Source organism: Anser cygnoides, chromosome 20, assembly GCF_040182565.1.
Source record: "Anser cygnoides isolate HZ-2024a breed goose chromosome 20, Taihu_goose_T2T_genome, whole genome shotgun sequence".
In the NCBI taxonomy this organism is placed as follows: Eukaryota; Metazoa; Chordata; class Aves; order Anseriformes; family Anatidae; genus Anser; species Anser cygnoides.
Genome location: NC_089892.1, coordinates 1,351,724 through 1,376,164, shown reverse-complemented (window position 1 = coordinate 1,376,164; position 24,441 = coordinate 1,351,724). Strand labels below are relative to the sequence as shown.

Below are 24,441 nucleotides of genomic sequence, written 5' to 3'. Positions count from 1 at the left end.
AGAAAGGACCATTAGAAATACAGTCAAAAAAGACAAAGTCTGCCTTTTTAAATGAACTGCAAAATTTATTACAGTGGTTTGCTCCTGACAAGGAAGTTAATAACCTCCTGCCTGGGAAGGAAAGGTGGGGAGTGAAGAAGGAGAGGGATGAGAGACAGGAAAGGATGTGAGAAAGAGAAAGACACTTAAGGACACTTTTAATTTTCTGAAAATAAAACATCTTTTACCTCCGAAACCATTTTCTCCAGTTCTTTAAGTTCACAAAAAGAAGAAGGTGAAACTGAACCACAGACTTCAGGAGGAGAATGCACAAACGTTGAAAAGCAGAAACAAACATGCTCTTCTGCATCTAACAAGCTTCCGTGGATGAGCGGCTCTGGGTACAGCAGTCTGCAGCGGCGCTCGCCTGCAGCGTGAGAGCTCCTCAAGGCACCGGCTCTGCGCAGAGCCGCGGCGTACAAGAGTCCCCTCCAAGCAAGGACACCCACCCGCAGCGGAGGAGACGCCTGAACCCCAGCCAGCGGCACCGAGGGAGCCGCAGTGGAGCTGGCGGGGCCTCGCTGCTGCGTTGGGGGGGGACCGTGCGCTGGGCACCCGGCCGAGGAGGAGGCGTGGGGCGGGTGGAGGCTGAGCTGGAGAAGAAGCAGCAGCGAGAGCAGCCGGAGCCCCCGGCGCTGCCCCGTCGTGCCTGCGAGCCCCCGGCGCAGCCTCTCGCTGCGTGTGGCACCATGCTTGCTGCCACCCAGGGACAGGGCCGTGCTGGTGGCGCTGGGCAGGGAGGGCTCCACCGGGGGTGGCAGGATGGGGCCCTGGAGGCCCAGCTCAGGCCCCGTGAACCATGGGGCTGTTCTTACCACTCCTCGCTCCAGTGCTTTGGAGGTGGACGCAGGGGGTGCCGCCGGGGCCTCCAGCTGCACCCCAGGCCCTGGGCACGTGCTGCCACGTGCTGCTGCGGCTGCCCGGTGCCGCGGCACAGGGCCTGACCTGCACGTCCCTCCTGCCCAGCCGCTGTGCCACCTCCACCAGCATCACCTGTGGGCAGGGAGGGCACAGAGCCCTCCCCTGGCCTCACCCTGTCCCTTGGCTGCCCAGGCACCAGTGGAGGAGCTGCCCGGTCACAGCGACCCGCAGGCCCCCGCAATGCTCCCAGGCCAGAGCTTTCAGCCCTTCCTCTGTGTGTCCACTCCTGCCCTGCTGCAGGGGGGTCGCAGCAGCAGGGCCATGGGCTCCAAATCCCAGGGACAGGTCCCTGCCCCCAGCACTGACTCTCTTGGAGCGTCTGTATGAAGCTTTGCCACCCCAGACACAAGCTGACCTTGGGCACAGGGCGCACTGCAGCTGCTGAGGGCTGCAAAGCCACGGCTGCTGCCCCTGCACCAGCAGGCACGGAGAAAAACCCAGCTGAGGGCTCAGCAGTGCCTGGCCCCTCCTGTGCTGCTCGGCACCCACCAGGCAGCGACACTGTGGGAGCTCCAGGGCTCTGTTTGCCCCTGCAGAAATCCTCTGCCACCGTGCCAGTGCCTGGGCACACCACGACCCCTGCGAAACCACCGCCTGCTGGGGGTTCACCTCGCTTCTTCCCCTGCCCTGTGCATGAGGGGTCCTGAGACAGGGCAGGGCTGGGGGCAGGGAGGGCAGTGGCAAAGAGATGGTGCATAAGGACAGCAGGAGAGGAGCATAAATAGGAGAAAAGCCGGGCTTTACCCTTCCTCACACCACAGAGCCGGGTCGGGCAGGCAGCGTGCTGGGCACCAGGTGTGCAGAGGAGCTGCGGGGCCACGCTGCCGATGGGGCAGTCCAGCGGCCGAGCCCATGGCCCCACAGCCATTAACAGTCCTTACTGTGTATTAAAATAAATCATCTGGGACCTTTCCAATAGTACGGGTTAAATAGCATCACTGAGAAGCACGGGGCAGAGAGGCGGCAGCGGCCGCCCCGGGTGCACCTCCTGCCCCGTGGTGCTGCCGTCAGCGCCGGGGCTCTGCCGAGTCCGTGCGCGGGGCCGCGCTCAAGTCCGCTTGGCGTGCAGCATCTCGATGAGGAGGTTGTTGCAGGGCACCTCCCCACTCAGGTGCTTGTGGTACAGGTACTCCTCCGCCTGCATGCTCAGCGCCCGGACCTCTGCCAGCCGCAGCAGCAGCTGGCGAAACTTGTCCGTGGAGTGGGGGTAGTGGCAGACGGTGTACTCCAGCAGCGCCGCGTTGGCCTTCTCCTGAGCGTCCTTAGCCAGCGTGTGGTTCTCCAGGTACTTCACATCTACAAGAGACCAGGGGGTGCTGACACAGTGACAAACACAGCCACCTGCCCCGCTCTGTACTGGGTGCACCAGGAGGGACCCGACCCTGTGGGACCAAGGCTGCTGCGGTCACCGCACCCAGTGCCAGCACATGGCACAAGGGGTCCTGCTGTGCTGCCATCAGGCCCCATCCCTGCCCACCTCGTGGGTGCCCCTGCTGCTGCAGACCCGTGCCCGATCCGCAAGGACCCCACCTTTGGGTGGCCCTGAAGCTGTTGCCCCACTGAGCTGCTCCTCCACCACCACGCCACAACCGAAGCCGCGGCCGGGGGCAGCACCAGGGACAAGCCCAGCTTGTGGGCGGGGGGCTTTCTGCTTTGGGCACCCGGGGTGACACCCACAGGCCTGCCCTCCCCCTGCAGCCACAGCGTGGGCGCTCGGTTCACTGCTGCTGCTCCGCGGCCGAGGCACTGGGTGTCAAGCTGCCTACCGCGGTGCTGCATCAGCAGGTCTAATGGCTTTACGCACCGTGCTGTTCCCCATCGGCTGGCTACAGCCAAACACGGATCGTATCGCAGCACCCGCCTCTGGGAGACCTTGTCGCAGACATCGGCGCTGAGAGCACTTGGGGCGAGCGGATTTAGCAGCTTTACTGTGCCGCCACGGCTGCGTGGGCAATGGTGCCACCAGCTCCTGGCTCCCAGGCTCAGGTCTGGGTTTGCAGCTCAGGCACAGCCCAGCTTCACGGAGCTCCTCGATCCGGGCATGGGCTTCAGCCAAGGCAGTGGCAGGTCTGGGGTCTAGTTCAGGCTTTTGCCCCCAAAAAAGAAGGGAGGTGAACTTGGCTTTTGGGCCAAATGGGCTGTGGCCATGGCCAACGGGCTGGGGAGTGTTCAGGAGGGCAAAGCGGGGTGCTGGGGGGGGGGGGGGGGGCCAAGCCCCGGCACAGGCACGGCGAGGAGCGGAGGCACTGCCAGGGGTCCCGGGGGACGCAGCCTCCAGCCCTGCCGGGGCCGGGCTGCGCGGCCGGGCGCGCGCTGCGTGGTGCAGGCACGAGTGCCACGGGTTGTGCCAAGGCACACTTTATCAGATCACCCTTCCCTTTTCACTCCTGCGGCACATTTGCTCCTATTGTGGCCGTCTCCCTTCTACCCGGGGTTGTTGTTATGAAATCTCTTTATCTGCATAAGGTTATTGTGCAAGTCATTAAAAAAAAAGAAGTTATATTGATAAATGTCAAATCTATCCCCTGAGTTGGCTCAACAATAGCTAGTTCTACTCGATGAACTCACCTGGTTCTCTGAAAGACCCTATTCACTGTTTAATTGAATATTTGAATAATCTTTTCATTCCTGCAAGGAATAAAGAATGTTGTCCAAATAACATTGACTCACTTCATTTAGCGACACTGCAGCAGTTGCAAAGACTGTCCTGTGACAAAGCGTCCCATCACACATACAGATATGCCTGGGATTATTTCTATGCCCTCAAGTGTTCTTCCTATTCACAGCTCCTTTTGTTTGGGAGAAGCTGCTGATAAATTGCAAACGCTTAAGGGAATGTGGGCTATAAAAGCCTCTCTTCCTCCCCTCCCCAAGAGTAGCTGCTTCATGAATGTAAGTCATGAAATCGAATGATAGGTCAATCCATTAAGGCTCTATTAAGCCCTTCTGTAGAACAAAGCTAACCTGTGCCGTCCTCATAAATATTGCTATTTTGAGAAGCCCTAATTTTAATTAAATCTCTTTACCTGCTCAGGAGAGAAATCTATTTAGAACTCAAATGGCAGCTCTTGTGAGCAGGGCTTGGCTTTGATTGTGCTATGCCAGAGTGGTAAATGTGGAAATTCTCTTGTTAAAGGCAATTACATCCTGCACATAATACACAATCCCATCCTCTACAGCTGAGCCTGCGAAGGGCAAATTACTCCAAGTGAGCTCTGCAATATGGAGAGAAAAAGTTGGATTTGGGGCAACATGATGTCTGGGAAAACACAGCTATTTTATTCCATGCCTTCCCTGGAAGCCGCTGCTCCAAGGGCGAGGAATCCCACGCCATGCTCAGCACAACTTCCACGGGCACAGGCGCTCACCATGTGCCCGGGAGGACGCGGCCCCTACTCGCTGTGACATGTGGTGGGGACAGGGATGGGAAGGGGGGACAGGGACAGGCATGGGGGACAGGGACAGGTATGGGGGACAGGGACAGGCATGGGGGACAGGGCAGCGCAGCAGGGACCAGCCTGACCGCTGCAGATCCTGCGGGGCAGCGGCTGGGGTGCGGGCCCCACCAGCTTCTTCATTTCCCAGCCCAGGCACTGTTTGTGCCACACTTTATCACTGTTTGAACAGCAAATCCCATATCTAATTTCTCTGGATTTCAAAACAGCTCTAAAGAAAAAGAAAGCCCCGGGAGGAGATGCCGCAGCTGCAGGAGGGAACAGCCGTGTGGCTCCAGGCCCTGAGACACCCACCCTGCCCGGGGTGCCGGGATCCCACGGCGAGGGACCCGCTGCTGGCAGGGAAATGTCCACAGCGACCCCCAGGCCAGCCACTGGGGAGCTGATTCCCACTGACCACACCACGCCAGGTGCTTCCCCTACCCCATGAACGCAGCAGCAAGGCTGCCCCAGGAGCAGGCTGGAGCAGTAATGCAGCCCCTCCAGCAACAAAGAGGCACAGGAATACCTGGGTGCCCGTAGGGTGCAGGAGCACAGCTCGTGGGCTGCCGCGTTTGGCAGTGGGGCACAGAGCTGCTGGCACCAGCACCGCTCCCCAGGGGGACCGCGTGGCTGCAGAGGGACAGGGCTGGAGCCAGGGGTAGAGCTGGGGATGATTTAGGAGATTTGGTTGGGGATGGGGACGGAGATGCCCCAGGCTGGGCTCACGGCCCCAGCTCGGCCCCAGAGCCCGCACTGCGGGGGCCCAGCCAGCCGCCAGCCGTCCCTGGGGCAGCGCCGCTCCCTGCCCCACGCGGGCAAGTGCAATTAGCGGTGGCAGCAGCGGGGTGTGAAGCCAAGGGGCTGCAGCAGCAGAGGTGCGAGCCGGGAGCACGGCAGCCAGCTGAGCCCCTCGCTGGCCCTGCCACCGTCCTCACACCGGGGGGTGAGAGCTCCTGCCGGGACGGGGCCGAGCAGATGGTGTCGGTACTGGTAACGAAGGCGGCTGGGCCGGAGGTGGCTCCGGCTGGACCCCACGAGCTGCTCTCCTTGGGGCGAAGCTTGTGGGAAAATGCAAAAGGCACCGCGCCCCTGCAATGGCTGAGGCGGATGGGGGATGCTCCCCGGGGGCGGCAGCGGGGCCGGGGCTGGGGCAGAGCTGCTCTGCAGCCCAGGGATGGGGAGGGCTCTCAGGGCAGCGCCCGCGGCTCCCGCGTATTTTGTCTGGGTGAGGAGGGACCGTGTGAACCTGCCGCGTCGGCCGACCGCAGGCTCCGAGGCAGCGCCTAATCAGGAGAAACGTGCAGCCCCTGGCCAGGGCCCTCTGACGCAAATCCCGGGGGAGATAGGGCCGTCCCCGCGGCCGCCTCTGTCAACACGCCTGTTTTGCAGGGCTGTATCAGCCGGCTGTTTCCCCGCCTGGTGCAGCGGGTGGGTGACCAAAACAGGCTCTGCCTGCGGGCACCTGGGGCTGCAACGTCCTCCGCAGCCACGGCGGAGCAGAAACAGCCCGAGGAACTGCAGAGGCCTCTTGCACAAGGCAGGGCAGCTGAGAGGCTTCAGCCCTTGTTCCCGGTGCCTTGCCAAAAGCCCCTTTGTGCCCATTCCCCCAGCAGCCAGCCCAGCCGCTCCCACCGCCTCCCGCGACGCCTGGGGCGGCCTCGCGGTGCTCCGACGGCCGCAGCGCTGCCCCTGGCCCCCGTGGAGGATCCCTGCCCGCGCCCTGCTCACCGAGGCTGAAGAGGATCAGGAACTTGAGGCAGACGAACTCCTGCCGGTCCACCTGGAGGGAGTGCAGGTGCAGGACCAGCTCCTGCGCCCGCAGCACCAGGGAGTGCAGGATGGAGCCCGCCTGCGCCGCCACCGTCGACAGGTCCACCTGCAGGGAGGGCGCGAGCATCAGCTGCGGCGCCCCGCACCCTCCCCCCCGCGCCCACCAGCTCGCCCCAGCCCACGGCTCCAGCCAAAATTAGGCAGTGTTGCCCACTTCCCCAGTGCTGTTCAGAAATGGGGGTCCCTGTAGAGCTGCACATTGCTGAGTGCTCGTGCTGCCTCCCCAACCAGCGTGCTCATACCCGCTCTGTGAATAAACACCCGGCTGTGGATTTTCCCCTGCAGGAAACATTTTGCGGCAGACCCAGGAGCCAACCCCAGGTGCCCACAGGGCAGTGGGATGGGGCCATGCCCTGGAGCCGGGCAGAAGGCTCAGGTCTATCTGCAGAGTGCAGCAAAAACATCATCTTCTGCATAAACAGCCCGCAGCACAAACAAACCGGCCACCCCACGCCGGGAGGAGCGCGGCCAGAAGCGAGACAAAAATCTCCCTGGCCCCGCAGCCCCAGGGGCAGTGCCACGCTCACCTCCTGGCCGGTGACCAGCAGCACGCTGTGCTCCTTGCCGTGCTGCAGCTGCCGGTAGACGTGGTCGAACACCAGCAGCTCGCTCCAGCAGTTCTGCAGCAGCTTCATCTGGTCGCCCACCTGCAACACAGGCAGAGCCGCGCCGCTGATGCCCCCGCGCACGTGGATGCAGCACAGGAGCCTGGGCTGCATCCACACCAAGTCATTCCCAGCCTGAAGAGGGGACGAGGGCAGCCCCAGTCCCACCCCGGTGCTGCCTTTTGAGGTTCAGCACCGCGCTGCAGCCTGGCAGCACGAGCTGCTCACGGGGCCCGGAGCGTTGTGCTCAGCACAGCAGAGGCACAAGGGATGGTAACAGAGGCAGCAGTGTCAAAAACTCCTCTGTTTTCACTGCTCTAGCAGCCAGAAGCACAGCGGTGAGTCTGGCCAGCAGTGCCATTACATTAAGCAGAGCACGGGTGAGGCCACCTGCCAACAGGATGAGCAGTGCCTTGGCACGGGTACGGCATCACCGTGACGTGTTGGAGGCCTGCCGAATCTCCGCCTTCCCCACAGGCCCACAGGTGACCGGACCCCACGGGGCCATTCCCACCCCAGGTTCTCTCCGGGGCCAGGTTTGCCTGCTGGCAGCAGCCGGGCTGGGCTGGTGAAGGCTCGCGGCCACAGGGGCATTGGCACCTCCACAGGGAGCCCCACTGCTCCCGGGGACCGGGACTTTGCCCCCACCATCACTGTCTGCCAAAAACCACATTTTTTAACTCTCTGGGATTTCTGTGTTCCCTCACAGACTGCAGCCTACCTGTAAGGCCTTTCCTAAACTCTCACCCACACATCTCTATGTAGAAATTGCAGCCTGCCTGCAAACACCCTCCTAGCAAGGGAATGCTTCATCTGATTAATGAAACGTTAATTGCCAACACCTCCCCTCAGCACAGGTCTGGCTCCTGGTTTCCATTTCCTCCTCCCCTGCATGTCACCGGGCTGGATGCCTGCGCCCTGCTCACTGCACTGCCAGTGCCACCCGGGGCAGCTCCGTCCCCGCCTGCAGAGGGACCCCAGGGTGGGCGCCTCCAGCAGCAGCTGCACCCCGCAGCGTCCCACGTCCCACGCAGGGCAGCGCAGCCCCACCGCCCCGCAGGCACCCCGGGGAGGCTCCACTGTCGGAGGCTTGCGCAGCTGCAGGGAGACCCCCCGCGGAGGGGGAGCGGGGCCGGAGCAGAGGAGGGGAGTGGGGTGGGTGCACAGCCAGCTCGGGGTGCCCGCTGTGCCTCGCCGGTGCTGGCTGCCTCTTATCAGCGCCGCCTTGCCTCCACGCGGCAGGAATCCCGCCGAAGCCATGCACAAGACTTTAACAAAATGACTACCGGCCGCATCCCCTCGCCTGGCACCGCGACGGGGGAGTGCGATGCTGCTGTTGCACAAAGGCCCTGTGTCTCCTGCCCGTCCCTGGGATACTTTAAAGCTGCAGGAGCACAGCGCCCGGCCTCCCACCCCCGGCAGGTCTGGGGGAGGCGCAGGGCAGCGCTTTAACCCTGGTGCCTCCCGGCACTCACGCCCTGCCTGCACCTCTGCGTACCCCCGCACACAGCCACATGCGTCTCTGCATGTGTGGTGGTGTGGACACGCAGGGACAGCTACAAGCGTGCACGGCCAGGTTTGCAAAGAAATTTCTGGAAATGCCCCTGTTAAGAGGCTCAGCCCAAGGGGGCAAGCTGCCCAGGCCTCCAGGGTGTCCTCGGAAAGCCAGGGGCTGGAGGCAGCACCAGCGATAGCTGGGATGAGCCAGCCTAAACGAACAGCTGTGTTTGCCCCGTCCCTGTGCCCATGGGTGCTGCAGGATGCGACCACGCTGCTGTCCCGGCCCCGGCAGCAGGGAGGAGGCAGCCACAAAGCCGCCGTCCCCACCGGCGGGCCGAGCGCGGGGGTTTATCATCAATACTTCCCTCCCAGCAAATTCAGCGCCACCAGAAGAGCTCTGCAGGGCCATTGTGCTCGCTGCTTTTAATAGAAGGAAGACAGATGCAGTATCATGGAGCTGGATAATACCATCGTTTGGCTGAAGAGGCTGCAATAAACCAGGGTCGGTAGATTGCAAAAGGAATGGAAGTCGGATGAGAAAGAGCTTTATGGTTCCTGAGCCCGGCACCCCCCACAGGCTGCCTGGACGTATTTTGGAGGTGTGGTGGTGGTTGAACCCGTGTGGCACTGGGGAGGGAGGTGCCCGGCGGTGCAAAATGCCCGCAGCAGCAGGCAGCAGGGCTGCCCCGGCCATGTGCCCCCAGCCCAGCACTGCCCGAGCCCCCGAGACCTGAGCCCCACAGAACGCGGGGTTTCTGCTCAGCTGCTGAACAAAGAACTGGGGAAAAGCTCATTCTGCGTCAAAACAAAATGGAGATTTTCTGCATTCTGAACGACCTCCGGCCCCAAGGCCGGCGGCTGGTGAGCGGCGCAGGGAGCCGGGCTCCCCGCATGGCCGCACGCTCCCAGCCAGCAGCACCCGGCCAGCGCCGAGCCCCCCGCTCGTCTCGTAGTGTTGTTTTGTAACCTCCTTCCTGTGCCTCATTCCTGACCGGGACGAGCTCCAGAAGGGACAGGCTGAGGGTTTTGCTCTAAAAAAATGCTTTAAAGAAACTCATCTTTTTCCAAAAGGAAACATTTAAACAATCTCGAAACCCCCATTTCTTCCTGTAACAATACTAGCTGGCTTCTCCCAAGCTCCGCAGGCAGTTTCAGCGTGTCGCCTCCACCCCACCCACGGCACACTTCGCCCCGAAATGCCCACTGGCCTGCCCCAGCGTGCTGTGTGTGGCCTTCCCAGCAGCGCTATGGGGCCCTGGTGGGATCGAGGCTGGGCTGGGGGAGCTGCGTGGAGCCAGCACAGCCCAGCAGCGGCTCCACGGGCCCCAGCGCTGCATGGGGCGCTCGGGGGCATCCCTGCACCTCGCTCCCACCATGGGGGCGGCCTCCCCGGTGCCCCCGCTGCAGCCTGCGCTGTGCGGAGGAGGGGGCTCCTAATGGACAGCCCTTCGGCGTCCATCAGTCCTCCCGGCGAGGCGGCACGCACGCACACTCGCCTTTAAAAGTTAAGCAAAGGATCTTCCTCTTTTAATGTCAAGGCTTTTCAGCGGAGTGCTTTATCAAGGACCTGATGCAAGCTGTCTTTAAGAGGCTTTTTTTTTTTTTTTTTTTTTTTTTAAAGAAAGCATTTAACCCATTCACAAAACGCGGCAGTGAAACGCTCCCCATGCGGGGCAAGCACTCACCTGCTGCCACAGCCGCAGAAAAGGCCTTTCTGAGGAAGGCAGGTCCGCAACCGACAGAAAAATCCATTTCCCTACAATAAATGGGGCTGGGCTGTAAAGGTCCAGGGAGGGGGCAGGCATTACCCTAGCAGCTAAATCCTCGTGCTGCTGCATGCACTGACACGGGGCGTCCCCCTGGTACCACTGCCTGCACTCGGGCATCCCTGCAGCGCCGTGACCCCAGCGAGCACCGCCAGCCTCGCCTTGCTCCAAGGTGCTCAGCGGCTCCAGCTCACCCATCCAGCTCCAGCTGCAGCACGCTGCAGGCCTGAGGAGTGCTCGGACGCCTCCCGACCCAACCGCACCCCAGCGCTGCCCTCAGGGACTTTGCCCAAAACCTGGTGCAGGGCTGGCCCCAGCGGCTCCGTCCCAGCGCGGGCACACGGTGAGCACCAGCACCCCGAGCCGCAGCCCGGGCAATTACTGGGTGCGAGCAGGACCTGTCACCTCGGCTGCTGGGAAGTGCGAAAGTGGATTAACCATCCACTGGGTGCCAGCAATCAAAACCCCACACAAGAGTAAGGTGTTAATGGTCAGATGCAGGCCCCCTTCCCCCTGCCCAGATACCACTGCCATGGGCAGCTTAAAGCAAAAAAAAAAAAACCACCAAGCCCAGCGCAGCAGGGCTGGGGTGACACCTCCCTGCAGGCAGAGCACGCGCTGCGGCCCTGGGCTGCTGCCCTTTGCCCGCGCCAGCAGCAGCCCTCGGCAAGGTGGTGTGGGCATCAGCGTGCTGCGGGAGCGAGGGGCCACACCAGCAGCAGCCACGGGAAGCAGTCACATTTACCCCAGTGCAGAGGATGCTAAACATTGCTGCAGCATCCACGACCAGAAGGAGATTTTAAATCTGCCAAAAACGCGCTGGCTGTTGGCCAGGAGATGGGGGTCAAGATGACCCATGCGTGCTGAAGGCAGAGGAGCAGCCGACTGCAAATGGCCCAGTGGTGGCTGCGAGATCGCTCACAAGGAGCGAGGGAAACCAGCCCCGAGGACAGCGCAGCGCCCGCTGCCGCAGAAGCCCCTCGGAGCGGCGTTTCCCCCAGGCTGGTGTTCACCCACGGGTGGGGAGCAGTGAGGAAGGGCTGTTGGGTATCGGTGTCCCCTGGCCCCTGGCCGTGCGCACCCATCTCAGTGAGCCCATCGCAGCAAGCCCGCGTGCCCAGCCGCTGGGGCTCTGACCGGCCTCGGGCTGAAACCACGGCAATTTGTTTAACATTCCTGGCTGCTCATCCCAATCTAAAGGTCATCGCACCCCTGTGTGCATGATATTTATAGATACGTGTAGCAATATCACCTATCTAGACCAGACTGTGCAAGATATTTGTATATAAAAGGAACCTCGAGCAGACACAATGTGAGTGTGCAAGTGTGCGTGTGCATGCACATCCCTCTCTCTCTCTCTCTCTCTCCATATATATATAAAAAAATTACATCTGAAAGGACAAAGTTGCCTGAGACTCACGACCCAACAAAATATATTTCACCCCCGGCCCATATTTTTCTTCCTGAAGAGCTGCTGCAAATCTTCCCTCAGTCCTGACACATCTCATCTAGACTCAGTTAAAGTTCGTATTTATGGGCGTCAGCGCTGACCTCTTCCACCTCCGCCCGCGCGGCCTCGCGCCACGGCTCCGCGGCCGGCCCTCGATAAACAAGCGGGCCCCCAAATCCCCCTCTGCCGCGCGGCATTATTAGTCTTGCCTCCGAAGGCCAGCGCAGTCCGTAATTCTCCGCCTGGTGACACAAGATGAACGCGGCGACATCAGTCTCGCGGCGGATTGGCATGGGGACCCTCGTTTGTCAGTGGCAGACTGACAGAATTACTGGCCCTTAAATGAAACGATATATCTGGGAAGTTAAATCTGTTTTCAATCTGGCTGCCCCGCGCCTGCGGGCGGACGTGGCGCGCGAGCTGATGTCAAGGGGCCGTTAGCCCCTCTCCCCCCGTGTCCTTCCCAGGGCGCAGCGGCAGAGCCGGGGGGGCTCTCACCACGTCCCCAGCCCTGGCCCCGGCATCCAGCTGGGAGGAGACAGCAAAGGGTCCGGTCTGCCCGGTGCGCCAGGGTCCCTCGCTGGGCTTTTGGTGTGGGAATGAGAATGGGAACGGGACCTGCTGGCTCTGGGGGGACCTGCTCCTGCTCCCCTAGGCAGGGAGCAAAGCCTCGCCCTGGCACCCCTGGGGGTTTGCCCCCTCCAGGCCTGGGCAGAAGCTGTCTGTCTGCAAAATGGCCCCGCAGCATGAGCCCGTGGCCCCAGCACACCTGGTAGCTGGGAGTGCTCGGGGAGGGGGGGACACAGAAACAAAGGTGACCTGTACCCGCTCCCTGCTCAGCATCATCCTGGAGCGATGCCGGTGCATCGCCCTCCCAGCCCGGCCCCCCCAGGAGCCCTCCCCTGGCTGGGGACAGCAGCGGCCGCCTGCACGTGGCCGTTCCCAGGGGGGCTGCGGTGTCCCTGCTCCAGGGAGCTCCGGCCGTGCCGCGGGGACTGCCTGCATTACGGCCATCGATCCCCGAGGCCGCGGTTTTACACTGTGCTAGTGGGCTTTAGGGCAAAGCCATAAACTCTGCACTAGCAGGAGTTCATTTACCGCGCGCTTTTATGCTCCGGGCAGGAGAGGGAGAGGTTCCAGGTGCTGTGGAGCTGCTGCCCCGTCCCACGCTCTCCATAAACCACCGCCCCGTGCCGGGGGACACCCGGTGCTGTGTAGGACGGTGCTGGCTGCGGCGTGCACCCGCTGGGCAGCAGGGCTGCGCCCCCAGCACGCTCCCACCCCAGGGACGGGGCAGCTCAGGGGGATGTGCCCCGGGGTGCCCTGCTCAGCTCCACCCCTGGGCACCACCGGGATGTGTTCAGGGCACCGGTGGCCCCAGCCAGGTGAGACCTCGTGGCACCGTCCCGAGCCCTGCAGGAGGAGGAGCGCCCTCAGAGGTGCATTCACACGGAAGCAGCCTATTTTCGTGGTGCGATCAGGCAGACAATAGAGTTACAAGGCTACACGGCAATGCAGCTGATGGCTGAATTTACACTGTTTACAATATCTCCTGCAAAACAACAGCCACCCTGTTCCCAAAATCCAGGCTCGACACTGATATGATTGAAATAAGCCCGACCCAGCCCCACAATGCAACTTCCTGACAGTGTTTTGGATAGCCAGGGGCTATTTTGAGCAGCGAGGCTCTGCCCTGCGGTATCCATGGGGTGAGCATGGCAAGGAGCATGGCCCTGTCCTGGGCATGGTCCCTGTGGCACTGCGATGGGTGCTGATTTTGGCCAGACCTGGGCAGTGCAGCCTCACACTGCGTACATGGGAAGGCACCTGCCTCTCCCAGCAGTCGCGAGATTCAGCTCGCTGCATTGTGCCAACACTGCAAAATATTCTCCCATTTTTGCAGCAATTTGGGATCTTAGTTCAGCCCAGAACACAAACATAAAATATCTGAGAATGTGGCGAGGCTGGCAGTGGCTGCCCCAGCCCTGCTCATCCCTCTCCTGGCCCCAGTAAGTGTTTGGGGGGCTTGGGAGACGCGAGGGGCAGGCAGGTGGGGTCAGCACCATGCTCCCCAGCACACGGGCTGCCGGCAGCTGAGGCCGATGCAGAGGAGCTGCCTTCGGCCCAGCCCGGCCCTGGCTCCCTGCTGCTGGCAGGCACCCACCTGACAGCATCGATTTTCCTCCTAAAGGCGGAGGAGAGAATTGTCTCAACTATAATTCCTCAACGTTACATTTTTCAATTATACCTAGAGCCTGACACCGCACTCACTCTGCCGGCGATTGCCTCCGCACCTGCCCCTGCCGTGACGCACCGGACACGGCGAGCCCCGCGGTGCCGGCCGGCTTGTGGTCATGGCTATCGCCCTCCTGCCAGCACGTCAGGCCCAATCCTGCCCGCTGCAGCACCCCATCCTGCTGGCACTTCAGCCCCGCTCCCCTCACTGCCCACATCCCCATACCACACCCCTCCCAGTGCCCAGGCCCCCTACCTCCAGCTCCTTGAAGAAGATGCAGCTCCGTGCCCACTCCACGATGGAGAAGAGGGTCTGGTCGGCCATCTTGCACATGAGGCCAAAGGTGCTGAGCTTCTCGTGCCGGCCTTTGCCTTGCTCTTGCTGCAGGCAGGCCAGGATCCGCGCCTTCACCTGGGCCTCGTCGGGCTCCAGCTGCAGCAGCTTCAGGATGACCTCGGGGATGTCGGGGGGGGAGCTGCTGGGGTAGGTCTCTGGGTACATGTAGGGCATGGACTCGTGCGCGCTTGTGTAGTGGTCGGGGTACTCGGACTTGATGGTGCGGCTGGGGAAGGAAGGGTAGTGGTAGCCTGCGAGCGGCGCGTGGCTGGGCACAGTCATTCCCAGGGAGGGCGTCCCGTAGGGGCCGCGCTCGTAGTCGACGGGCGTCAGGGCGGCGGGGTTGGGCGGCAGGGTCTTGGACATGGCGTGGATGCTGTGGATGGTGGAGGACAGGCTGTAGTCGTTCTGCACGGGAGACACGATCTGGGGCACGGTCTCCAGCTTGAAGCCGTTGGCACGGATCAGGGCTTTCTTCTGCTGCTTTAAGGCACGGTCCCGCTTGTACATGGGCCCAAACTTGTTTCTGCCTCCGCGCATCCGGTCTGCACGCACGGCTGTGGGGCAGAGGCGGCAGAGGCTGCAGTGAACCCGCGCCGAGGGAGAGCAGCGCGAGGGGGGGGGGGGGGGCAGACAAATGGGATGGGGGGGCGCTGGGACAGCTGCCCAGAGAGCTGCTGGCAGGGTTGTGCTGTGGGGCTGGGGTCTGCTGTGCCTCAAAACCTCTGGGAATTGCAAGGAAGGAAGAGATACTTGGCTTGAACTACGAAATGCACGGGGGTAGGGGAGGTTGTGCCCTGTGTGGGCTTAGAGCAGAGCCCCAGAAGCCTGGGCAGACAAGGTGGGGGGGTGGGGGGGGGCTTGACGCCTGCTTTCATTTTTACAGCCCTCAACCCTGGACCAGCCCCAGGATTTCCTTGTTTCTGCTGAGCCTGGGGCAACACAAACTCTGGCTTGCGTGCACCCAAGCTGCACTCTTCCTGCAACCCTCTCCCCATTTCCAGGGCTCTCGGAGCCCTGCGCACAGCTGCGAGGTGCCCTCAGGCTGCCTGGGGCTCAGCCCAAGCGCCCCGCTCTCGGAGTCGTCCTGATGGCCTGCAGCAAAGCAGACATTCCTGCTGAACCCCGAGGAAACCCAAGAATGTGTCACTGTGCGAGGACACAGGTGCTTCTCCGCAGCACAAGCTCATCCCGGCCCCACGGCCGCCAGCCCACCCGCACAGCCCCAGCTCGGGAGGCCGCGAGCTGGACGCCTCGGCAGGCACCAGAGGCGAGCGAGCCAGCGAGCACAGCCCGCGGCTGAGCATGAAAGGGAAAAGCCCCTCAGCTGGCTCGCAGCCTCACCGAGAGCAGGCGGTTCTTGCTTTTGTGTCGCCGCTGTTACCTCTGCCTCTCTTTCACCCATGTGCCCCGCGGATGCTGGAAGCGTGGCCAGACCCCGGAGAGCTCCCAGACTCTCCGCAGGCAGGCTGGAAGGGCGGCAGTGCTGGCCGGGAGCAGCAGCGTTCGCAGGGAGAGCAGGAATGTGCTCCCAGGGGAGCCGCCCTGTGCTTCCTCCCTCATTCTTTATTCATGGAAACAGCATCTCGAGCCACGCGGCCACAGGCATCCTCCGCGACCCGGGATGCCTCAGCTCCCCGGCTCGTGGGAGCCTGCCCCGCACGCAGCTGCCTTGGGCCGTGCCTGCCTTCAGGGTCTGCTGCCAGCACCCCTATGGGACTCCCCGCGGGGACACCCCATCACAGCCCCAGCTGGCACCTGGCTTCCACCGCCAGCCCCACACCCTAGGGCACACCGAGAGCCCTCCTCTCCTACCCACTCCGAATAATATTTTGGGGTTTATTTTCCCACCAGCATTTCCCCCACCCTTTGAGAAAGGGAGCCCAGGGAGCACATCCCAAGCCCGCCTACATCCTCCCTGCCCAAAACCTTCCCCAGGCAAACACTGGTCACCTCCTTCCATCTCGGACCAAGAACACAAAGAGAGAAGGGGGCTTTCAACCCCTCCTGCTCCACTTTTCCATTTCAGGACTGCATCCATTTCTAAATACCACCGGATTCACACCGTGACCATCTCACGGCCGAGAGCCCGGAGCAGGGGGAGAGGTGGGCAGAGGGAAGCCCCCAGTCTCCAGCCCCCTGCCCTGGGCCCTTGGCCACGTCGCCATCCCCACGGCAGCCCTGCGCCCCCTGCCCCGCAGCTCCCCCGGCCGCAAGCTGCACTGCGGCTTCAGGAGGGGGCCAGTATCACCACCGTGCCTGTCTCCAAAATTAATCATTCGGGGCTTGCTTTTGTCCCGTGTTGCTGAAGCATTCTCCGTGTAGCTTGGCTTCCCTGACCAAAAAATTCAATAACGAAGGCAATGTAAGCTCCAGTTTTTAACACGAGAGTCCCACAGGAATGCTATTTGCCTCTGGGTGCCTCCCTCCCCAGCGAGCTGCTGCAGCTAACAGCAAGAAAATAAACAAAAAGAGGCTGTTTGGAACGAGCCGGCTGCTGATAGCCCGGCCGCTGCCCTCCTAGCCAGGCAAAACACGGGGCCAAATTAGCTCCATGGTAAGCAAGACAAAAACAGCCAAAAATGGGAAACCAGAAGTGCATCTGCCCCCCCAAATGCTGCCTCTGCCTGTCCCTTACAGCCGGCACCTGCCCCACTCCCAAGCCCCTGCCTGACGGGTGCGGTGCTGGCCCAGCTGCTGGCCCGCGCACGGCAGGCTCGGGGTACCAGTAACTCCAGTCCGGGGAGAAGCAGGGAACTGGGATCAGTTTGGAGACAGGGCTGGAAGCTGGACCACGCCGGGAGTTTGCAGGCGCTGATTCTGCAGCCCGATGTTGTGTCTCAGCCCTGCGCCTCCGCCCCAGCAGCGCTCTAACCCCGCTCCCCGGGAAGCGAGCGGCTCGCTCCCTGCAAGTACGCGCAGTACTTTGTGATTAACCCGCACGTCGCCTTGAACTCCCGCGCGGATGCAGCCCTGCCTGGCCAGCCCGGCCAGGTGAGAAGTGTCAGCCCCGCTGGCACGTCTGTCCCCATCCATCTGCCGTAAAATGTGAAGGGTTTCAGGGCAGAAGGGGTTGGGGGGGAGCTGACAACGGCAGGAGTTTTCCTTTCCGCGTTTGCGTTTGCTTTTGCTTTGCAATCGCTTGCCAGCGAACTGTGTCCTGCATGTATTTCGCTGGCCTGTGCTAAGCGTTGCAGAGACCACAACAACAGACGCGGGGATGTCAGGGCCCGACTCGAACACCTCAGTCGGGATCAGCTTCTCTGACACGAGCGAGGTGACGACAGTGGGGGATGTAATTGCACTCCCCGAGAGTCAGGCAGCTGAGAAATCTGTTATACTAAATGTCACCAAGAGGAAAAATATAATTCGTGGTGGGTCTCACGTAGTTTTATTGTGAGTCTCGTAATATTTAACGTTTTCCTTAAGTCAGCTTCTGGAATTATGTGATTAAGGAAAACAATAATTTCTCTGCTATTTCCCAACCGTTCTGCCAGCAAAGAAAAAAATCCTGGAAAGTTGAAGCCCCAGCAGCCAAAACCCCCGGAGAAACAAAACAAAAACAAAGGAACGAAAAGCAGAAGGCAAGGCGAAAAAACGAATTTTTGTTTAACTTGGGGAGGAAAAACGGAACCGGAGCGGCCCCGGCAATCACCGGCCCGGGGGGCGCGGCGGCGGCCGGGGGCAGCGCGACCGCCGCGGGGGGAGCGCGCAGGGCGAGCGCCGAGCCCGGAGCCCCCCGGGCCGTCCCGTCCCGACCCGTCCCGACCCGTCCCAGCCCGTCCCGAGCCGACCCGTCCCGTCTGCGCCTACCTTCCAGGCGCATCCCCACGGTGAGGCACTTCTGGAAGCGGCAGTAGGGGCAGCGCTTCCGCTGGGTCTTGTCGATCTTGCAGTTCTGGCTCTCGGTGCAGGTGTAGTGCTTGTTGTTCTGCACCGTCCTCTTGAAGAAGCCCTGCGGCGGGCAGCGGCGGCGATGCGGCGGGCACCGGCCCCGAGCCCCCGGAGCCCCCCGCCCTGCCCCGAGCCCCCCGCCCGCCGCCGGGGCTCCCGTCGCGGCCGCGCTCCCGTGCCGCCGCCCGGCGAGCTGCCGCTAACGAAAGCGGGCGAGGGGCGGCCCGCGGGGGCCCCGCAGCCCCGGCCCCGGCCGTGCCCCCCCCCCCCCCTCTCCCCAGCCCCGGCCCCGGCCGTGCCCCCCCCCCCCCGCAGCCCCCTGCCCGCTGCCCGCTCCTACCTTGCAGCTCTCGCAGGTGAGCAGCCCGTAGTGGTACCCCGAGACCTTGTCCCCGCAGACCGGACACAGCTCGTCCAGGTCCTCATCATAGGAATAGTCCATCCCCGCCGGCGGCCCTGCTGCGGGACACGGCGGCGGCTCAGCGGGACGGGGCCGGGGGGGGGACGGGCACCGGGCGGCCCCGAGCCCTGCGCCGGGAGCGGGAGCGGGAGCGCGGCGCGGCGGAGAGCGAGCGGCAGGTGCCGGCGCCGGAGCCCTTTATAGCGCCTGGAAGAGCAGCTCCATGCTGGTGCGGGCGAGCGGCCAGCCCCCCGGGGGCTGGGGAACCTCCTCTGGGAGAGCGGGCGGCTGGCGCCTGGGGACGGGCTGGGGAGGAGGGACCTGGCGGCCCGGGGGCGCGGGGACGCGGGCACGGCCCGGCCACGGCCCCCCGGGTGCGGCGGCCCCGACGGCGGCGGCCCCGGGGCAGGAGGAGGTGGGAGCCGAGCCCCCGGGCCGGGGCCGCACCAAGGGGCCAGGAGCCGCCCGCGTCGCCTGGGCCCGGGGCGCGGTGCCCCGCAGCACCCACGGCAAGCACGAGCCCCCCGAGCCCCCGGTCCCCCAAGGCCTGCCAGAGCGGGCCCGTTACCCCCACGGCTGCCGGTGGAGCCCCAGGAAAGCCGCGTGAGGAGCGCTGGGGCGTGCGGCACCTCCGGCACCTCCCCTGGGGCCACCGGCGATGGTAACGGCACGGACGTGGCGCCAGCCGGACAGTCACCGCTCACTGCCGCTGTTCAGTTCCCTGCTTCACTTTTAGGCACTGAAACACTCCCCGAGAGATCGGCGCAGAGCACGTCCCCGCCGTCAGCTGGGTTTCGTTCTGTCTGGGGAAGTTTCCTGCTCGCAGGCGAAGGCGGCCGCCTCCAGCCTCCCTGCCCCGTCCAGCTGAGGGGCGACCGGAGAGGCGGCTGCACAGGGCTCGGTGAGCCGCCCCCTGCCCCTGCCCACGCAGGGCAGTGCGGGCAGCACGGGCGCTGCCTCCAGCTCTCGGTGGGGATGGAGGAGCTGCTGCTGCTCAAACAGAGCTCAGCACCGATACGCGGCTCACATGTGGCCTGTCCCGCTCCCAGCCATGGGCCTCACGCAGGCACACACGGGTTCAGCCCAGCTGGGGGCTCCTCCTGGCCAGCAACCAGGGCCAAACCGAGCCCAAAAACACAGCAAGGGGTGAGTCTGGGCGCAGAAAAACCGTGCCTGGCCTGGCACTGCATCACCCCAGGCAGGAGGAGCCTCCTGCTCCCAGGCCGGCCAGGCACATGCCCCGGTCCGGGTGCTTGGCCACGGGGAGCTTGAGGCTCCCTCGCTGAGCCAGGCAGGGGAGCTCAACCCATCCCCTCGGGGCCGGCCCGCTCTCATTGAGAGACGCTTCCTGGCTGCCCAGCTCTGCGCCAAGAAGGGCCCACGGGGGACGGAGCCACAATTTGAGGCGTTTTGACGCCCAAGGGAGCCGCAGGGAGGGCGCAGGCCCCGAGGCTCGGCTCATCCCGCACATCCCACCCCACACATCCCGTTCCACGCAGCTCGTCCCCCACAGCTCGCCCCATGCGGCTCGTCCCGCACGCCCGTCACGGCCCGCGGGTGCCCCAGGGAGGAAGCGGCGCTGGCAGGGATGTGCGGCAAACAGGAAGCGGGCTCGGCAGAGGATCGCTCCAGAGCCACCAGGAATCGAGCCCAGACTAAGAATAGCAGCAGGCAGCCCCCAGCGCGGGCTGGTTTGGCTGGGAAGGAGTGCGTCTACCGCTCGCAGAGCCCCCCGGCCGCAGCCCCCACGCTCACGGTGAGCTCCAGGGGAGCTGCCAGGAGCCGCGGAGCTTCAGCTGCCACCGGGGAGAGGAGCCCAGGAGGGGTCGGGGGGCCTGGCTGCCCCCACGCTTGCTCCAGGGTGCGGGGGCTGCCTGTGTTTGAGGGGGCTGCGACAGAGCTGGGGTGGCCAGGAACCCCCAGCTCACCACCCCTCGGACTGCCAGAGCCCCTCGGTGGCCTTCGCTCGCCACCCCCTTGCCCCGCGGCTGGATCTGGCATTTCTGGGCAGCAGCAAGGCCAAAGGGCTGAGGCCATGGTGGGACCTCGCTCTGCTGCCCTTGGGGCCCAAAGCAGGGCCAGGCGATCCTGGGTGTCCCTGGGTGTCCCCACGCCCAGCTGATGCTGGTGCCTCCATCCCCACGTCCGCTCATGGGGATGGGACGGGAAGCGAAGGCCCACGCACGGCTCCCGCTTCCTTGCCAAGTGTCCCCAGCCTCCACCGTGCCAGAGAGACCCCCACGAAGCAGGGCACGGGCAGGGAACAGGCAGGTCAGGGTGGCCGCGGGTGTCCCCACTGGCAAATACTCACCGCGACACGGCGCTGCGCCCCGCTGCACACGGGGTGGGGGTGGCAGGAGAACTTCGCTCGCACCTCCGGCGAGCAGCCCCAGCCCAAGGAGCCTCCGCGGGTGCCGGGTACCGCTGCCCCCTCCGGAGTGGGCTGGGGGATTTATAGGGCCCGCGTCCGCTGGGGAGGTGTCGGGGCTCTGGCTGCGCGCACAGCGCCCGGTGCAGGACACCAGCCAATCTCCTCCCCGCGGGGGCCAGGCTCAGCCGAGGTGGACCAACTTAGTTGCCTTATTGGTTTCTGTGGCCACGTGACCATGCAGAAAAACATCATAATTAAGCTACAAAATGCTGCCCATAAACTAGCATTAGAAAGTGACAGGGGAGATAAGTGGGACCTCTGCAGCAGATAAAGCACCAGGAGAGAGGAACTCCGGCGGGAGGTGGGGGGCACGGGTGGGCAGGGGCGAGCGCACCAGCGCCTGCGCCCACGCCAGGGCCGCGCTGATTTATGGCCGCGGCGGGAGGGAGGGGGCCGTGGGGCGGCCACGCCAGGTCAGGCTGTGGGGCAGGACGCCTCGGGAGGAGCAGGATCCGCGGGACGCACAAACCCAGCACCGCGGACCAGCGGCCGAGGCCTCCCCAGCCCTCGAAGGAACCTGGGCCACCCAGGCCAGCACCCACAGTGGCCGGGACAGGCACGGAGCCCAGCTGCCCACTTGGGGTGCATGGGCAATGTGCTCAGGGACAAGGCGTTGGGGCAGCAAATTCCCCGCCACGTGGATTTCCCACCTCCTGCACAGCGCCGGGCACAGTCCTGTCCCGCGGGCACTGTGGTGGTGCTGGGGCTCTGGTTTCCATCTCCCTGGGAGGGCAGCGAAGCGAGGCCCCGGCTCACGACGCCTCCCTCCTGCCAGGGCAGGAATTTGCTCTTTCTTCTACCCCGAGGCCCCGTTATCCATCACCCCAGCGTCTCCCCACGTGCCTGTGCACAGAGCCCTGCTGGTGGCTCATCCCAGCACCACGGTCCCGAGGACTTTGTGCTGCAGCCCCAGCGGGTACCGGGACAGCAGGACCCAGGCTCGGGGCCACGGGATGGGCGTCACCCCACGGGGACAGGACCCAGCTCACGGCCTCACCGCAGGAGGGAGCGGGGAGCCCGCGGCACGGGGCCGTGGGGAAGGAGCGGGAGCCACGAGCTGTGCAGCCCCGGTTGTTTTTTCCTTGCTCTGCAGCTGAAGAGAGGAGAAAAGTAACGAAAACACAGCTCTGTAGAAGAGCCAGGCCTGGAGAGGCAGCTTCCGCCCCGATCCCAAGCAATTATCAGCCGAATGCCAGATGTTCCGATGCAATGCCAATGTCAGGGAAAATAAATCTTTGGCAGGTTCAAGGTCCCCGCTGGGCCGGCACACAGCGGCTCGCGGCTCAGCCCCGCGCGAGGCGGGGACGGAGCAGCGCGGGGCGGCCACACCGCTTCCTCCCGCCGGGCATTGTTCCCCCGGGAAGCCCCGGCCTCATGCCGGCCACTTGCTATTTTTGAAGCTAGGTGTTTTCAGGGGTAAATACGTCCCTGCTGGCCTTGGGCACCTTCCTTTGCACAGGCCCTCGCCAAGGCCATGGCCAGCTCCTGCGGCGGGCGCACGGTCAGTGCTAGTTCTCTGGGCAGCGCGGTGGGGCCGCGCGGAAGGGCAGGCTGGGGAGGCGCGGGTCGGGGCAGCCACAGGGGGCCCCGCAGCGAGCCTGCTCCTGGCGAGGTGGGCACGGGGGGCTCTGGCACTGGGGATGCCCGGCTTTGTCTGCAATGAGGGCGCCAGCTCCAACACCAGGGCGCTTTGCAGCAGTGTCACCCACCACTTGCCCAGGCTGCTGCTCTCCTTCCTGTCCCGGTGCTGGGCTTGCTCTGGGACACAGGACCGGCAGTGCCTGGGGGCACCCCGTGTACCCCCGCAGCAAGTGCCCATTCAGGCAGCAGCAGCCGGGCGTGCAGAGCCCGTGCCAAAGGCTGTGCACAGCCCCGGGGGTGCCTGGGGACAGGCAGAGGTGCAGAGCGGGGCAAGGGTTCAGGGGCAGAGGGACGAGCTGGTGCCAGCACTCAGGAGGGGACAGGGACCCTGTGCTCCCAGCGACACAGGCCCCCAGGGAGGTGCTGGGAGGTGGGGCCGGCTGCCGCTGGGTGCCTGGACCCAAAGGCCCTGCAGCAGCTTCGGTGGGGGTGTCCCCAACAGCCGCGGGCACAGAGGAGGCACCGCTGCCTCCGGCCACGCAGTGACGCCGTCCCCATCATGGCTGAGGGACTGGCACAGCCTCTGCTTCGTGCTCCCGATGGGGCCAAGCCCTGCCATGGCCATCGCCAACCCCACCTGTTGTCACCAAAGCCCCGGCCACCACCACAGGGCCGGCACGGCCACAGCCGAGCCCGCGGGGGCCGCACCACCCGCCGCGGGACGCAGCCGTGCTTTGGCTCCTTGCTGGTGCGCAGCCTTGATGCTCGGCAAAGCATATCTCCTTCTCGGATGTTATCTTCATCCACTCAGCTTATCTGCGGCGGGGCAGCCCTCCTGCCTGCGCCACGTTCCCGGAGCGTGCCTGCAGCAGGTGTGGTCAGCACTACTGTTGGCCAGAGCCGGCCGCCTGCACCGCCGGCTGCCCGCAGTCCCTGACTCCGGGGCCCGTGGCGATAACGTGCGCGCGGCGAGGACTTTGGCGATAGCGTTCCCGATGACATTACCTTGTCCCCCGCATTCTTCCGATGCCACGCACGCCTTTACTCGGGGGTGCGGGCAGGCCCGGCGCATGGCGGCGTGTGCAGATGGTGCACAGGCAGCGCTGGTGGTCTCCTCCCGGGGGGACTCATTGACATATCAGTCACATAGTTCTGCATAATTGGGACTTGGATGCAGCCTCTCTTTATGTTTCCTCTTGGCAGTTGCCAACAACATGAAGCACTCCTGGGTCAAAATGACAGCCTTTTGTTTACTATTCCTGCTTATGTGCCTCATTTTCTTCAAGGATAAGAGCTCTTTATAGGAATCTTTATTGTGATGAGGTTAGCAGAGAGAAAGATTTCTCTCCAGCTTTCTCTCTCTCTTTCACAGCTGATTAGCAGGGTCGGCCTGCGGGGAGAGCGATGTGGAGCTGGAACCCAGTGCCCGCCTCGGGGTCCCGCCGGCCACGAGCCGCCCCGGCCCCGGCGCAGCCCTGTCCCGACAGCGGGGCCGGCAGCAGCGCAGCCCCAGCAGGGCCCTGGGCACTGGAAGGGGAGTGGCGGCAGGAGCTTGCTGGGGTCGCAGACCTCTCACCATGCTGCTGCTGTCCCGGCCGTGGGGGCCTGTCCTTCGTCTGACCTCTGCGCGGTCAGCCCTGCCAGAAACGCCAGCAGCCATTCGTGCACCTGCGCCGGGCAAACGGGGAGGTGAGGTACTCGGACTGGTCCAGTAAACGCAGCCCCACTGGTCCACTGCACGCAATGGGCTGGTGTCCAGGTCTGAACGCCAGGGGCAGTGGCTGAGCAAAACACAGGGGCAAGGCAAGCGAGAGCAGTTGGTGACACGGTGGGGAGCTCACACAGGGGATGTGGCCGGTGACAGACACGAGCGGAGGTCCGTCCGCAGCCTGAAGCCTGGCGGAGGCTCCTGGGGACCACCCCAGCAGATCTTTGCTCATCGATGGGTCAAGCCATGGCAGCACCACCGCACGTGTGGGGGCCTGGCCTCACCTCACAGCCCTGCCCCAGCCCCT

General features: G+C 63.9%; 1 protein-coding gene across 2 annotated transcripts; it reads right to left on the bottom strand.

The window, feature by feature from the left end:
* Positions 1-44: 44 nt before the first annotated feature.
* Positions 45-20,938, bottom strand: NR5A1 (nuclear receptor subfamily 5 group A member 1). 2 transcript variants are annotated; one of them, XM_048052323.2, is made up of 7 exons: positions 20,726-20,938; positions 18,355-18,470; positions 17,934-18,075; positions 14,040-14,677; positions 6,755-6,874; positions 6,126-6,273; positions 45-2,256 (listed from the first exon to the last, which is right to left on the bottom strand). In XM_048052323.2, exons 2-7 carry the CDS (start codon positions 18,454-18,456, stop codon positions 2,009-2,011), a joined length of 1,398 nt encoding a protein of 465 aa, XP_047908280.2. In that variant the 5' UTR covers positions 18,457-18,470; positions 20,726-20,938; the 3' UTR covers positions 45-2,008. The 2 variants fall into 2 exon arrangements, with proteins under 2 accessions (XP_047908280.2, XP_047908276.2); XM_048052319.2 differs by having other exon boundaries at positions 18,355-18,473; positions 20,726-20,932.
* Between the last annotated feature and the right edge of the window lie 3,503 nt (positions 20,939-24,441).